This window comes from Chionomys nivalis, chromosome 9, assembly GCF_950005125.1.
Source record: "Chionomys nivalis chromosome 9, mChiNiv1.1, whole genome shotgun sequence".
Taxonomy (NCBI): domain Eukaryota; kingdom Metazoa; phylum Chordata; class Mammalia; order Rodentia; family Cricetidae; genus Chionomys; species Chionomys nivalis.
In genome coordinates this window covers 8,097,756-8,111,834 of record NC_080094.1, presented here as the reverse complement: position 1 = coordinate 8,111,834, position 14,079 = coordinate 8,097,756, and the positions used below count along the sequence as shown (strand labels likewise).

Below are 14,079 nucleotides of genomic sequence, written 5' to 3'. Positions count from 1 at the left end.
CTGTGTTTCCCAGCATGATGTCTCAAAGCTCAAGGACGTTAACAGTGGTCCTGGTCGCTGAGGAAAGCCTCCTGCGCACCCGGCCTCTGGGTGGACAGCCTTCTCAAGCTACCAAATTTGAGCTAGTGGCAGACATTATGCTGAACCAGTTTAATTTTAAATACTTAAAAGAATTCATTTCAGCTGCCCATGGTGGAACTCACTTTTGATTGCAGCACTGGCAGAGAGGCAAGAGGATCTCTGTGAGTTCAAGGCCAACTTGGTCTATGTAGCTAGTCCCAGGAAAGTCAGAACTACTTAAAGAGACATCGTTTCCAATAAACAAATAATTAGATAAAAATAAAAATAAATTTAAAATCCAATTATCTTCCAGCAACCTATCATCTGAGCTGTTGAGTCTGTTATATTGCTCTAGAGTCTTTTAGGGTCACTGCCTTTGGCTTCATCCCCTCCTGGCTGCTCATTCCATTCTAGTGTGTCCTCTGCAGTGGCCAGTGGCACACAAGTTAAGGCCAACTTCAAGTGTGGTCTGCATGCCAGTGCCTTCAGCAGCTTGTAGCTTTCCCTGGCCCTTTTTTTTTTTTTTTTTTTTTATTTCCAATGTGGGCGCTGGGTATCGAACTCGGGCTGATGCCTGAGTGTAAACACTTTACCGAAGGAGCCGGAGCCACGCCCCCAACCTCCGTAGCTCCTTTTTAGGCAGCACTGCCACTTCAAAGCTTGTTGAAGAACTGGGAAAAGACTTTCTCCCTCCTCCCGGCCCGCCCAGCTGGGTGGCACCCAGCGCTCCCTCTGCTGCTCGTGGCTGGACTCTCAGGCCGGACTTGGTGTTTATGCCGGCCGAGAGGAAAGCCGCCTGTCCCTTTAATTGGAAGGTACCAACTCTTTCCAGGTTATAGTTCCTTCCTGAGTCCTTGTCCTCGGAATTCACCGTCAGAGACCTCGTTGGAAGCAGTGTGGAGACAGGGCTGTGCTTCAGGGAGGGTTTGGCTCATCGGACCCCGAGAGCGACCTCGCGGGGGTGGCACGCGCCCGGCTGGTCTTCCCCTCCCGTCCCGTGGTCCAGTCCAAGATGGCGGCCACCATGAAGAAGGCGGTGAGTGTGGCGGGGCTGGGGTCCCGGGCGGCGTGGGCGCGGCGGTGGGGGTCTGAGGAGATGCGGGATGGGGTGGGGGTCGAGGAGACGAGGGGCGCGGGTGGCCGGGGGTCTGAGGAGATGCGGTATCGGAGGGGCCGGGGCCACGGGATGCGCAGTGCGGGGAAAGCGTCTAACCTGCCCGGGCTCGTGCGTCTCCTCCTCCGGGACCGGGTTGGTCTCTGCATCCCGGGGGACCCAGTGCCGCAGCCTCTGGGCTCCGTCCACGCTCCTTGCCCCGGTGCCCTTCAGGCGAAGGCTGATGTTGGTTGACGTTAGAGGAGCCGGCCCGAGGGAGCGCGATGCTTACCCCGGATTTCCCCAGCTCCTTAGGAAGGTCGCGGGTCCCCTCATCCCCCCCCCCCACTCCACTCCCCGCACTTGACAGTTAGCCATCCCCTGGTGGCTCATCTGGCAAGGTGCTGTGTCAGGGGATTTTCGTCTGTTCCCAAACCACGGCTCTTTATTATTTTATTATAAAACGACACCCGGTAATTTGTGCCTGGGGCTCACTCAGTGTGGTGTCTTAGCACACCTTTAGAAGACTTGGTCTTCCGTGTGTGTTATGGCCTGAAGATGATTTTGAATTTCTGATTCTTCTACCTCCACCACCCAGCTTGCAGTTGCTGGGATTACAGGTGTTTGCCACCACATCTGGCTTTTGGTGTGCTGGTGGGGTGAGTCAAGGGCCTCATTCATGATGGGCAACTATACTACATGGCTGTCTGATCCTCTGCTCAACTTCCACGTGGGCATTATAACCCAAAGGGATTTCCACATGTGCAATCTAAGTAGAAAAAAGAAAATCGCAGGAAAAAAACAAAATAACAGTTGGGGTTCTACCGCGTGTTCGGTACTGTTCTTAGTGTTTGGGTGTTGTTTATTTTTATCTACTATTTAAACCTTTGGGGGATTCTGTTTTTATCCTTATTTAGCTGATGAGGAAACTGAAGTACAGAAGAAAAGCTGGGATTTAAACAGCATTCTCCGTCCAGGCTCTTTGTTTTTAAGTGTGTGTATGTGTGTGTGTTTAAGGGGAGTCCTATCTGCCTTTCATCCCCCCCCCTTTTTTTTTAAGACAGGGTTTCTCTGTAGCATTGGTGCCCCTCCTGTCTCTTGTAGACCAGGCTGGCCTCGAACTCACAGAGATCTTCCTGCCTCTGCCCCCCCGAGTGTTGGGATTAAAGGTGTGCGTCACCACAGCCCAGTTAATCCTACTTTTTTTAAGACCCCTTGAGAATGTCGTTGGTGTTCTTGCTATCTAGTGACCACTGAAGGGTGACGGTCAGCCCTTCCAGTTTGTGCAAGAATGGATGATCGCCGAGACTGGGAACGTTTCGCACAAAATCTTAGACAGTAGTAGCAGAGTATGGTCCGGGACCCTGGTGATTTGGCCAAGTAGGAAATGGGTTCCTCTTGTCTTTTTTGTTAGATTGGGCCCCAAATGTTATACTGTTTAGTTATATGATAAACACTGAGGTTTGTTCTTGGTTTTGTGTTTTTGTTGGTTTGTTTCTTTGGGTTTTTTTTTTTTTTTTTTTTTGAGACAAGGTGTCACTGTGTAGCCTTGGCTGGTCTGTAGCAGAGTTTGGACTGTCAACTGAAACTGGTGAGAATTTTTTTCTGGGCACCCAACTCTCAGTACCTAAACTTGGTTTGCTTCCCCTGACACTCCCAGAAGATGTTACAAGAAAAGGGTATTGTCAAGACTCGGGCCGGGCGATGGTGGCGCACGCCTTTAATCCCAGCACTCGGGAGGCAGAGGCAGGCGGATCTCTGTGAGTTCGAGACCAGCCTGGTCTACAAGAGCTAGTTCCAGGACAGGCTCCAAAGCCACAGAGAAACCCTGTCTCGAAAAACCAAAAAAAAAAAAAAAAAAAAAAAAAAAAAAAAAAAAAAAAAGACTCGGGGAATTTTACTTTTGGCTCTAGAGCAAGTCATGTCTCTTATACCTAGCAGAACTCCCTTGCATCTGTCATGATCCCTTCCGCCATTCTTCCCTTCCTTCATTTATTTTTAATGGGGTCTCATTAGCTCAGGCTGGCCTCAGCCACTTTGCAGCTGCGGATGAACTTGGACTCTCGATCCCCCTGCCTCCACTTCCTGACTGCTAGGCCGCTGCAGGTTTGTTCCACTCCACCTGATTTTATACAGTTCTGGGGGTGGACCTCGGCTTCACATGTGCGGGCGAGCACTTCAGCAGCAGAGCTAGCCTTGTATCGAACCTTGGAAGCAATACTGATCCGACAAAGCCCTTAGCTATCATTTGTTGAAGGGTGATTGCACACCCAGGCCCTGTGCTTGGTACTCATTTTACCATCCCTGCAAAGGTAGGAGTACCTTCTTCATTTCACAGATGACAGACAGATCAGGGGTAGCTCCAGGGATCTGAGCAAATTACCTAAAGTTCTGCATGCGCGGTTTGGAGTGTGCCCTGCCTCTCTTTCAGTGCTGCCTTCAATACTAGAAAAGAACTGGTCTCAGCAGTTGCTGCAACTGGCTTCAGTTAAGACAGGAGTTGCTTGCCCTCTGATGAAAGCTACCAAGACCCTTCCAGAGAATGTGCACGCTGTATCCTGGGATGCTCACCTTGTCATCTTTGGTCCCAGGATAGCTGTGAATGTGGCCCAGTACATCTGTAGATGGTATCATGTCACAGTGTCGAAAGGTTGGACACCCCTGCTGTGCCTACCTATTGTGCATATGATGTGGGGGCCTCAACCAACTTCTTGATGTCTTTGCATCCCAGCTAAAAGTTACTGTCTCCCTGCCAGAGTGTAGTTCAAGAAATGTAGACGCAGGGTGGGGGGCAGCTGTATGGTAGAGTGCTTGCCCAGCTTGCCCCCTTGGTTCTTCCCCTAGCACCTTAAAAAGAAACAAGATGTGTTATAGGAGCGGCTGCCTTCAGGGCCTACAGGTGCCAGTTTCTTAGCTGCTGCTGGGGACCACCCCCTGACACAGGGTGAAGTAGCACCCTGCCTTTAACTCACTGACTACAGTCTTTAACCACTGGGAGAAAATCCACTTCAAGGAACTGGGTCCTACGGGTGCCAAGTGCCTGCTGTTTGGTAGGGCTACACCAGGAAATGCTTGCTTTGGGAAGATAGAAAATAGCCAACCAACTTGAAACACTTTTTGTCATCCAAATATTAATAGTCTGATCTGTCATATTCCAGTATCAGATCAGATTCCAGTTCCGAAACGTCTCTGCCCAGTTGCTTGTCAAACAGGGCCTCAACCTTTCTAATACTGCGACCCATTAATACAGTTTCTCATGCTGTGGTGACCCCAACCATAAAATTATTTTTGTTGCTACTTCCTAATTAATTTTGCTTCTGTTATGAATTATAATGTAAATATCTGTGTTTTCCGATAGTCTTAGGTGACCCCTGTGAAAAGGTTGCTCAACCTCCCCCCCATAAGGACATGACCTCTGTAAATGCCTTCTAGGGCTTGGAGGCTCACTGTGGAAACAAAACACTGTAAACGTCCAAAGTAAACAGAAGTCTTCAGGGTTCTCTGTCTAGAAGATTGGGAATTCTCGCAGGCAAAGCAACCAGGATGCCAGTCTGTCTGCCTTGGGGTTGCTCAGTGTCTAGTGCTCCTCCTTGTGTTGATAGAAGCTCCAGTGTTGAACCTCCATGCCGTGCACACCACGGTGGGAAGCGCTCTTCCGGCAGGCACTTTGGGTCTGGTGCAGAGCTCTTCCTAGGTTGAGAGCCTGATGACCTGTCTCTGTCCAGACCACTGAGCTGTGCTGTCTTTCATTCTCTGGAGAAGTCTGTGTGCGCTCACCTCGTGCCATAGCTTACTGGAGACCAGGAGCCAGTGCAGTGTGGTTGTTGAGAGTTAGTGTCGCTGCTGGCAGAACCAGCCGTTCTTACTGTCCCTGGATTGATTAGTTCCAATCTGAGATGTTATCTGTAAGTGTGAATATATATAAGTGTAGCTTCATTGGGAAAGTTTTAGTTTTGTTTGTATGTGTGTGTGCATGTGGGCACACGAGGGCTTCGGGTGCCCTGGAGCTGGCATTACAACAGTTGTGAGCTGCCTGGTGTGGGTGCTGAGAACTGAGCTCAGGTCCTTTGGAAGAGCAGCAGGCATTCCTAGCCATGACATCTCTATCTCTCTAGTACTCCGAGCTTTCTGAGATACGGTTTCTCTATGTATCTAAAGCTAGCTTCAGACTTGTAATCCTCCTGCCTCAGTCACTCATGCTGAGATGGGCATCATGCCCAACTTGTAGGACCTTTCTTTACACACACACACTTTTACTACCTTTTAAGCTATTGTCAATACTCCTGTCCTTATTTTAATAAGTTCTCTGTAAGGAGAGGTTGGTATTTAGTTTCCTTTCTGTATACACTGAAACCCCTCTAAGATTCTGAAGCAATTCAAGAACTTCTTGCCACACCTTCTAACTGAATAGGAATTCTCATACCTGAACATGTATGGGCATTCATATGTATACTTGACTCTGAGGACAGATCGCCTGCATTTAAATCAAAGTCTATTCATTTACTGGCCATGTGGTTGGCACAAGGTATCTAAACTCTGGGTCACTGGTCATCTGTGAAGTGGTGACATTGGTGAAGCCCTGTGGGGTGGGGGATTAGCAGGGTTCTCAGCACGTGGGAGGAGCTCAGGCAGCGTTAGCTGTTCTTGTTATTTCATAGATAATTTGTTGTCTACCTACTTAGCTTTGTCTCCAGCTCTGTCACATCAAGTGTTAGGTATGAAACGTTCAATTTCGTCACCTTGTAGTGGGCTCACTGCATTAACATAAACACAGATTTTAACTGTATGAACTAGAACTGCTGAAATTCATGGTGACTCTCTAGCAGTGTGTCAGGTTGAGAGCTGGAGAAGGACTGTGTTCCTGCCAGTACAATGCACTCATACGATTTGTACCTCAAAGACAGTCTGCAAGATTCACTAAGGGGGTTTGACTGTGGAACATTTTGATTCCTGGGGATGTCTTGGTGAAACAGTGACCCAGCTTGGAAAATTCTGCCTTTGGGCAAGTTGACTTTTCTTTTTATCATCATTATCACCGTCATCATCAGGACTTTTATATTTCTTTATATTATACTTCTTTATATTTCAAATATTTGTTCACAGTGGTCCTATAGAATAATGAGAAGATGGTAGAGACAGAACAGCTCGTGAGTGACACACTGCCGAGTCTCATGGCCTTGAGCCTCCGCTGTCTTAGCATGGGTGGTGTATTTGTTCACTGCAGCACAGTGTAAGCTGCCGACCTACAGGAAACTAAATATCTTTTTCAGGCTGCAGAAGATGTCAATGTTACTTTCGAAGATCAACAAAAAATAAACAAATTTGCTCGAAATACAAGTCGGATCACAGAGCTAAAGGAGGAAATAGAAGTGAAGAAGGTACTGATGCACACATCTGTTTTAGAAGGTCATACTGTAACCCTTAACACTGAACTGTGTTTAGCGAGTGTTTGCTTCCTCATGGCTCCTTGTCCCTGGTGACACTGTCTGCCATCACTGGAGACACTGTCTATCTGATCAGTTAAATACAAAGTTTGCTTTTCTTTGTTTTGAGGTAGAGTTCTGCTTTGTCAAACTGTTCTGCAGTTTACTGTGTAGCTGAGGCTAGCCTCAAACTCGTAGTCCTGCCTCAGCCTCCTAACTTGTCTGGTTATAGGTGACTACAAACCCAGCTCGAGAGGTCATTTGTGCTCCTAAGGGGGCGGGTAACAGTGAGCGAGACTTTTGAGTCTATTGCGGTATCCCCAGTGCAGTTCTGTACCCATGCCTGAGGGCTTGCCTGGGGATAAACTGCACTTGTGTTTACTGATCCTGCAGCCCTACATGTTGTAATAATGGAGTGGCGGGGCTGCGTCCCCGGCACCCGGCCGCCCGCATGGCTAGCTTATGCCCCGAAATAATTACACGGAAACTGTATTCTTTTAAACACTGCTTGGCCCATTAGTTTTAGCCTCTTATTGGCTAGCTCTTACATATTGATCTAACCCATTTTTAATATTCTGTGTAGCACCACGAGCTGGCTTACCAGGAAAGATCTTAACCTGTGTCTGTCTGGAGTGGGAGAATCATGGCGACTCCCTTACTCGGCTTCTTTCTCCCAGCATTCTGTCTGACTACCCCGCCTACCTAATTTTCTGTCCTATTAAAGGGGCCAAGGCAGTTTCTTTATTACTTAACCAATGAAACAACAGATAGAAAAATGACCCACCTCCATCACCTACAGACAGGCGCAGGGTCAGAGCTGCTGCGCATGTCCTATGACTCGGACAAGCGAGACCGAGAGTGTACCTGTCATCTGGTGTTTTGGTCTATTTCTGTGAGATGACAGGATTTGCAGTGTGGGAAACTGTTAAATAGAAGTGAGTGGTCATGGCCTCTGCTGACTACCACAGAGAAATAAGAGCCTTGGGACATTCTAGAGCTACCCGGAAGATGCTCTGCTGGCTCCGAGTGAGTCCATGGACGCATCTCCATGTCTGACAGTAGCTAGGGTGCTGGTCCCTCAGAGAGCCTATGTCCCTGCATTGCTCTACTCTTAGTTCCGTCAGGAAATCTTGACCGTGTTCCATGGCTGTTCTCGTGCCTGACAGAAACACCTTCAGAATTTAGAAGATGCCTGCGACGACATCATGCTGGCAGATGACGACTGCCTGATGATCCCGTACCAGATCGGAGACGTCTTCATTAGCCACTCTCAAGAAGAAACCCAAGAAATGTTAGAAGAAGCAAAGGTATGTGGGCATCTTGTCCCGGGTGACGGAATCTAACTCTCAGATTGGGAAGCCTGGCATAAAGAACACGTGACTGCAGGAGGAAGGAGTAGTGGTGCCTGCTAGCACTTACGTGTTTGGGGCAGCAGCCCAGGCTCTGAGCACTCGCAGGTGTGGTTTTATTCAATCCAAATAGCACAATTTAGAGTGAGGAGCAGAGGCCCAGAGAAGTTTCAGGACTTAGAAAATGGCACACGGCTGTGGTTGTCCGGCCCCCAGAACTTTGGTTCCAGCTGAGACCATGGAGGATGCAGTAGCACGTTACACAGTTGAAAGGAATCCCTGGGAGCCGCCCCATCTGAGGGCACTGTCAGTGGTGAACCTGCTCTGTTAGCCTCCCCTCCCCGTGTGTGTGTCGTCCCCCCCCCCCCCCCCCCCCCCGTAACTGCTCTCTGGATCAGTTAACATGGTGCCGGAGCATTTTTTCTATTGGATGTTTGTTTATATAGCATAGCACACTGAGTGGGAACCATGCAGGCCTCCAACACCCTACTGTCTTATGACTTGTTTGAGGCCATCTTAATATTGTGTTGATGGGCATTGATTTGTTCACTGTGCCCTTATTAGCGTTCATTTGTTTCCGATATTTTGATGTAGTAATGTTCCCCTGAGGGATCTTATGCGTAAGTCTTTTTAGTTCATATTACATACCACCACAGTTCCCCCTCCCTCCCCCTCACTTCCCCCCAGCCCCTCCCCACCCCCCACTCCCTCATGCCTCAGAAAGGGTAAGGCCTCCTCCCCTCATCAAGGCTGAGCAAGGTATCTCACCATAAGGAATGGGCTCCAGAAAGCCAGCTCCTACACCAGGGGTGGGAGCCCCACAAACGGACCAAGTCACACAGCTGTCAGCCGCGTGTAGAGAGGCCTAGTTCAGTCCCGTGCAGGCTCCCAGGAGCTTGGGTCAGCTGTCTCTGTGTGTCCCCGTCATGATCTTGACCCCCCCCTCCCATGCATAAGTCTTGGTTCACATCTCTGTGTGTCCCCCATCATGATCTTGACCCCCCCACCCCCATGCATAAGTCTTGGCTCACATTTAGAAGCTTGTTTTCAGGAAATAAGGAGAAGTGTGGTTCTGGGGTTGAAGCTGCTGCTTTAGCAGTGCCTAGTGAGAGGGCATCCAGCCCTTGGTGAGAAGTGGGTCACAGTCGCCCCAACAGTGTTGTTTCATTAGCTCGACTGTTACTTAAAATGGTAGTCTCTGCTTCAGCTTTCTCAGTCTTCCAGAGACGGAATCTGCGTCTGATAAACCTTGAGAAGAGGCCGGAGAGTTGACTCGGTGGTTATGAGCACTGGCTGCTTCTCCAGGGGCCCCGAATTCAAGTCTCAGCAGAGACTGGGAATGTAGCCATGACACCACGATGAGCTAGTACCGGCCTGGGTTAAATGTTTGCACGTTCAGACTTTGGTCTTGGGTCCAGTTATTGCTGTCAGTTTGCTCCTGACCGGTTTGGAGCTCTTTCCCTAAAATTCCTGTCAAATACAACTCCACCCATGTATAAGTCATCCAGCTGAAGGCAATTAATTTAACTGTTTCTTTTCCAGAGAACTCTGCAAGAAGAGATCGACGCCTTAGAGTCCAGAGTGGCGTCCATCCAGCGGGTATTAGCCGACTTGAAAGTGCAGTTATACGCAAAGTTTGGCAGCAACATAAACCTGGAGGCGGATGAAAGCTAAACATTTTATAATACTTTTTTTTACCTTGTTTAATAAACTTGAATATTGTCTTAAATGATAATTTCCCTTCTTTAAATGAAACAGAAGAAAACTTTCTTTTTTAAATTTTTCATTTAATTAATGGAAACTTGCCTATTTTCACATGTCTTGCTTATTTATTTTATATTTTTAAAAGAAGACAGTATTCATGTATGTATTTTGCATAATGATTATATCAATTTTAGGGGCTTTATGTCATGTTATTAAAAGCAGTTAAACACTCTTTGTTTCTACATTATCATTTAAAATTCTTGCAATTTTCAATCTTAAGGAACCTTAGGAAGCTGGGCTAAAGGGATTGGTGACCTCAGGGCAAGATCCTGCCCAGCTAGGTTTTCAGTTTACAAAGCAACTAAAGAAAAACTTAGTGGGTGTGGCAACACACAATTTTTAATCCCAGCACTCGGGAGGCAGAGGCGTGAGGCAGGAGGATCTCTCTGAGTTCAAGGTCTATAGAGAGATTCTGGACAGCCAAGGCTACACTGAGAAACAAAAAAGAAAAGAAAAGAAACCTTAGGACCAATGATTGGGTAAGAGCGCTCCCCAACAAGTCTGAGGGCAGAGTTTGATCCCTGGGACCCACATGGTGGAAGGAGAGAAGCTGCTCCCCTAAATTGTCCTCCACACGCACCCCCCATAAAATGTAATGAAGTAGCTGCAGATATTTCAGGCAAGGAGAAGAAGGGTCATTTTTAAAAGATTATTTTTAGCATCTGTGTATGCACTGTGTGTGTAGTCGCCATGGGGCTAGAAGGTAGGAGCTCCCTTGGATCTGAAGGCATTGGCAGTCGGGAACCTCAGTATGTGGGTGCTGGGAACTAACCCCAGGTCTTCTCTAAGAGCAGAGTTAGCTCTCCTGCCTCCAGGAGAAGTTTATGTCTTTTGAGATAGGATCTCTCACTCTGTAGTCCTAGTTAGGCTGAAACTCATCTGCCTGCCTTTTAAGGCTTTTGTAACACGTGTATCTCCGTATTTCGGATATTGGTAATATCTGGACTGATGATTCATGTCAATCTTCTTACACATGGAAAAGCAGACGTTTTAGAAATTGGCGGGGTGGTGACACATGCCTTTAATCCTAGCTCTCGGAAGGCAGAGGCAGATCTCTGTGAGTTTGAGGCCAGCCTGGTCTACAAGAACAAGTTCCAGGACAGGCCCCAAAGCTACAGAGAAGCACTGTCTTGAGGGGGCTGGGGGCGATGAATGAACGGACGGATGGACATGGGACCAAAGAAACAACAACAAAAACAAGAAATTGAGGTCTATAGAAAGAATTTTTTTTTTAAAGGCATTTGTGTGTGGGGTGGGGGTGGGGGTTGTGCAGAGGTCAGAGACTACTTTTGGAGATTATCCCGGTCCACCTCATAGGCTTGGGATTGAACTCAGGTTGTCAGACTTAGCTGCAGGCACCTTTACCTGCTGAGCCATCTGCTGCTCCCAAAATGTTCACGCTTTTAATTAGAGTTAGTTTTAGATTTGTAGTGCTTTGTGATCAAATATTCATATTCATAAAGATGTAGAAATCAGGCCACTGTGTTTAAAAGCAAGGCTTATTTTTGAGGTGCAAACACTCTCAATCCCTCCTTAAGAGACATGTCTTAGTAACTTGTCTGTTCCTGTTAGAAAATAGCATGGCCAAGGCAACTTACAAAAGGAACAGTTTAAGAGTTTGTCGACGGGGTGGTGGTGGGGGGCATGGCAGCAGGAAGCAGAGACTGAACTGGACTTACTCCAGCCAGGCCACAGCTCCTCATCACCCTTCAAACACCTGCACCTGAGGGGATAGTTCTTCAGACCACCAGTGTGTCCTGGAGTTGGGAGGCCTGTGCGCTCCCTTCCCAGCAGATGGCACTCATGTACAGAATACCCAGGGAAATGTCATCATGTAAGAACTCAGGGGAAGATGGGGCTACTTTCAGGATTGATAGAATTTTAGAAGAGATTATTTAAACCCCAAGGGTCAGTATTGCAATGTGATATTTTTGGTAAATGTAAATAAGCTTAAAGATGGATGGATATATAATTTCTAAATTCTCAACAAAGACACTTGTTTTAAGATTTATTAAATAGTAAATATTTAATATTTAGTGCAGGTGCCTGTTGAAGCCAGGAGAGGGCGTCATATCCTCTGGAGCTGGAGTTACAGGCAGTTGGGAGCTGCTTGATGAGTGATCAAAGATGCTGGAAGCCAAACGTGGGTCTCTGAAAGCAGCAAGCAGTCCTAACCCCTACCTCTTTAGCATCAAGGTAGACTTATTTATTTATTTTGAGATGAGTTCTTTAATATATTCCTCTGGCTGTCCTGAAATTTGTTATATAGATTATGCTGGCCCTGAACTCAATGGAGATCTGTTATGAGAATCTTATCTATGCTGTGGTCCGTTGTTTAATTAGAGTCAGGCGTTGGTTCAAAAGGCAGGGTTTACATTCAGCTGGTCGGGATGGATTCTAGAGTTTTCCCAGACTCTGGTTCTTTTTTTTTTTTTACATGTTGTCCCTGAGTTTTATATTATAATAAACGTTAGAAGACATCACTATAGTGATCCACATGCCTCTGCCTCCTAAATGCTTGAATTGAAGCTATGCACCACCAGGCCTGGCGTTCAAGTCAAGCTTAAATTGCTGCAAGAAGATTCTAGCAAATGACTCAAGGATTTTTCTTCTTCAAGCATTTGGTTAACGTGCTGTTAGAGAAATAAGGCTGGGAGGTAATCCAGTCAGGAGATGGGTAACAAATTAGCCTGGTCAATATAATGAGGCTGTCTCAAAAGCCCAAACCAGGGTTTGGGAAGCTAGCTCAGTGGTTAAATGTCAAGAGCCAATGCTGCTCTTGTAGAGGACCCAGCACCCATACTGGGTAGCTCACATCCACCTCGAACTCAAGCCCCAGGCATCTGACATCGTCTTCTGACCTCCAGGGGCACCTGTACCCACACCCAGAAACATATACATCATTGAAAATAAAATGTAAAAAACAAAACCCAAATCAAGAAGGAGGTTTGGGCATGAGGGTTCTGCCCCAGATATAGATCAGTGCTACCATAACCATTTACTATAGAATGAATCTCGTCCCTCTTGATTGCCCTTCTACCTTCCTTGGTATGGCACAGCCAGAAGGCCCTGCTAGATGCTGGCTGTGTGCCCTGGAGCTGCCCAACCTCAGGGTTGTAAGAAGGCAGACAGTTCTTTAAAAATTACCTGCCCCAGGCAATTGGGTTAATCATACAAACGAACTAAAACATAAGCCTGGGGTGATTCTGAAACAGAAAGCTGGCCTGATTCAAATAATTTTATCCTTTAGGGGTCAGCAGGGGCACCAGAGCCCCACCCGACAGTCTGTAGCACAGCCCCATCCGTGGACCAGGTAACCTACAGGAGCATCCTGTTATTGGACCCAAGGACTTAGGGGTGGAGGGTGGCTGGAGGCACCCTGGCTTCTGGGAGGGAACAGATCATAAAAGATTAAATTGTGGGTGATGTGAAAATATTCTTGAAGGAAGTTAGTATGGAGGGAAGAAGGCAAGCTGCAGCCAAACACTGGTGCTGGGCGGAAGGCAAAGCCTTAAAAGGATCAAGCAGTGTGTCAGTTACCTGTGTCTCCAGGGCCGGATCCTGGCCCCCGCAGCCCTGACAAGCTGGGCTTGGCCACTTGTCCTTAATAGGCCAATGCAATAGTGGAAACAGAGCGGAGGGAGATTTCTTCTGTGGCTGCAGTGGGAAGAGGGGCGGATAAACAGGTACAGCGACCTCACCCAACCCAAGTCTGCCTTTGAGAGCGCTGAGGTGAGACTTAGGCTTAAATACACAGCAAGGAACATGGGTAGGTAAGCGATTCCGGTCAAAGCGTGTTTCTGCCCTCCTCCCCCAGCTGACTATCTCTGCCTCAGCTCCAGTCTGTCCTGCAAGGGGTCAGGCAGGCTGTCAGAGCTCTGTGAAACGGTCCAGGAAACAAGCACTCTGTCTGGTGGCTCCGGGCCACAGCTCCTTTTCTTTTACTCTGGGGGACATGCCAGTTCTTGGGGGACATTTGCCCCAACACTAATAGCTAAAATGAGGGGCAGAGAGCCTCCTTAGAATGTCATCGTTTCTGCCAGGACAGTTACAAAAGACTGGATCCTGGCGGCCCTAAGAGGCGAGGCTCATGGAAGACAACAGGCAAGAAATACTCAAAAGCAGGGAAAGGAGAAGAGAAACAATGAGGTCTTCCAAGTTCTGACATGGGGAATCTGGTCAGGTAGATGGTAAGAGGCACACAGAACCGAGAGTCCTGGCCTTTGTGGATCCATCTCTCCTTAGTAGTCGAGGAGAGGATCCATTTATCTTTGTTATCACTCCAGTCTTCCCTGCAACGTGGTAGAACAAGTTTGTCAGAAAATGTGAAATCTCTCCTTGAGGAGGCAGCATAAAGACAAGACTGCCCTTGGGCTGGCACAGGTCCTTA

General features: G+C 47.7%; 1 protein-coding gene across 1 annotated transcript; it reads left to right on the top strand.

Moving 5' to 3' along the window:
- The first annotated feature begins 882 nt into the window (after positions 1–882).
- Positions 883–9,855, top strand: Pfdn4 (prefoldin subunit 4). Its single transcript, XM_057780978.1, has 4 exons — positions 883–1,096; positions 6,424–6,531; positions 7,743–7,883; positions 9,468–9,855. The coding sequence occupies exons 1-4, from the start codon at positions 1,073–1,075 to the stop codon at positions 9,597–9,599; spliced, it is 405 nt and encodes a 134-aa protein (XP_057636961.1). The 5' UTR covers positions 883–1,072; the 3' UTR covers positions 9,600–9,855.
- Positions 9,856–14,079: the final 4,224 nt, after the last annotated feature.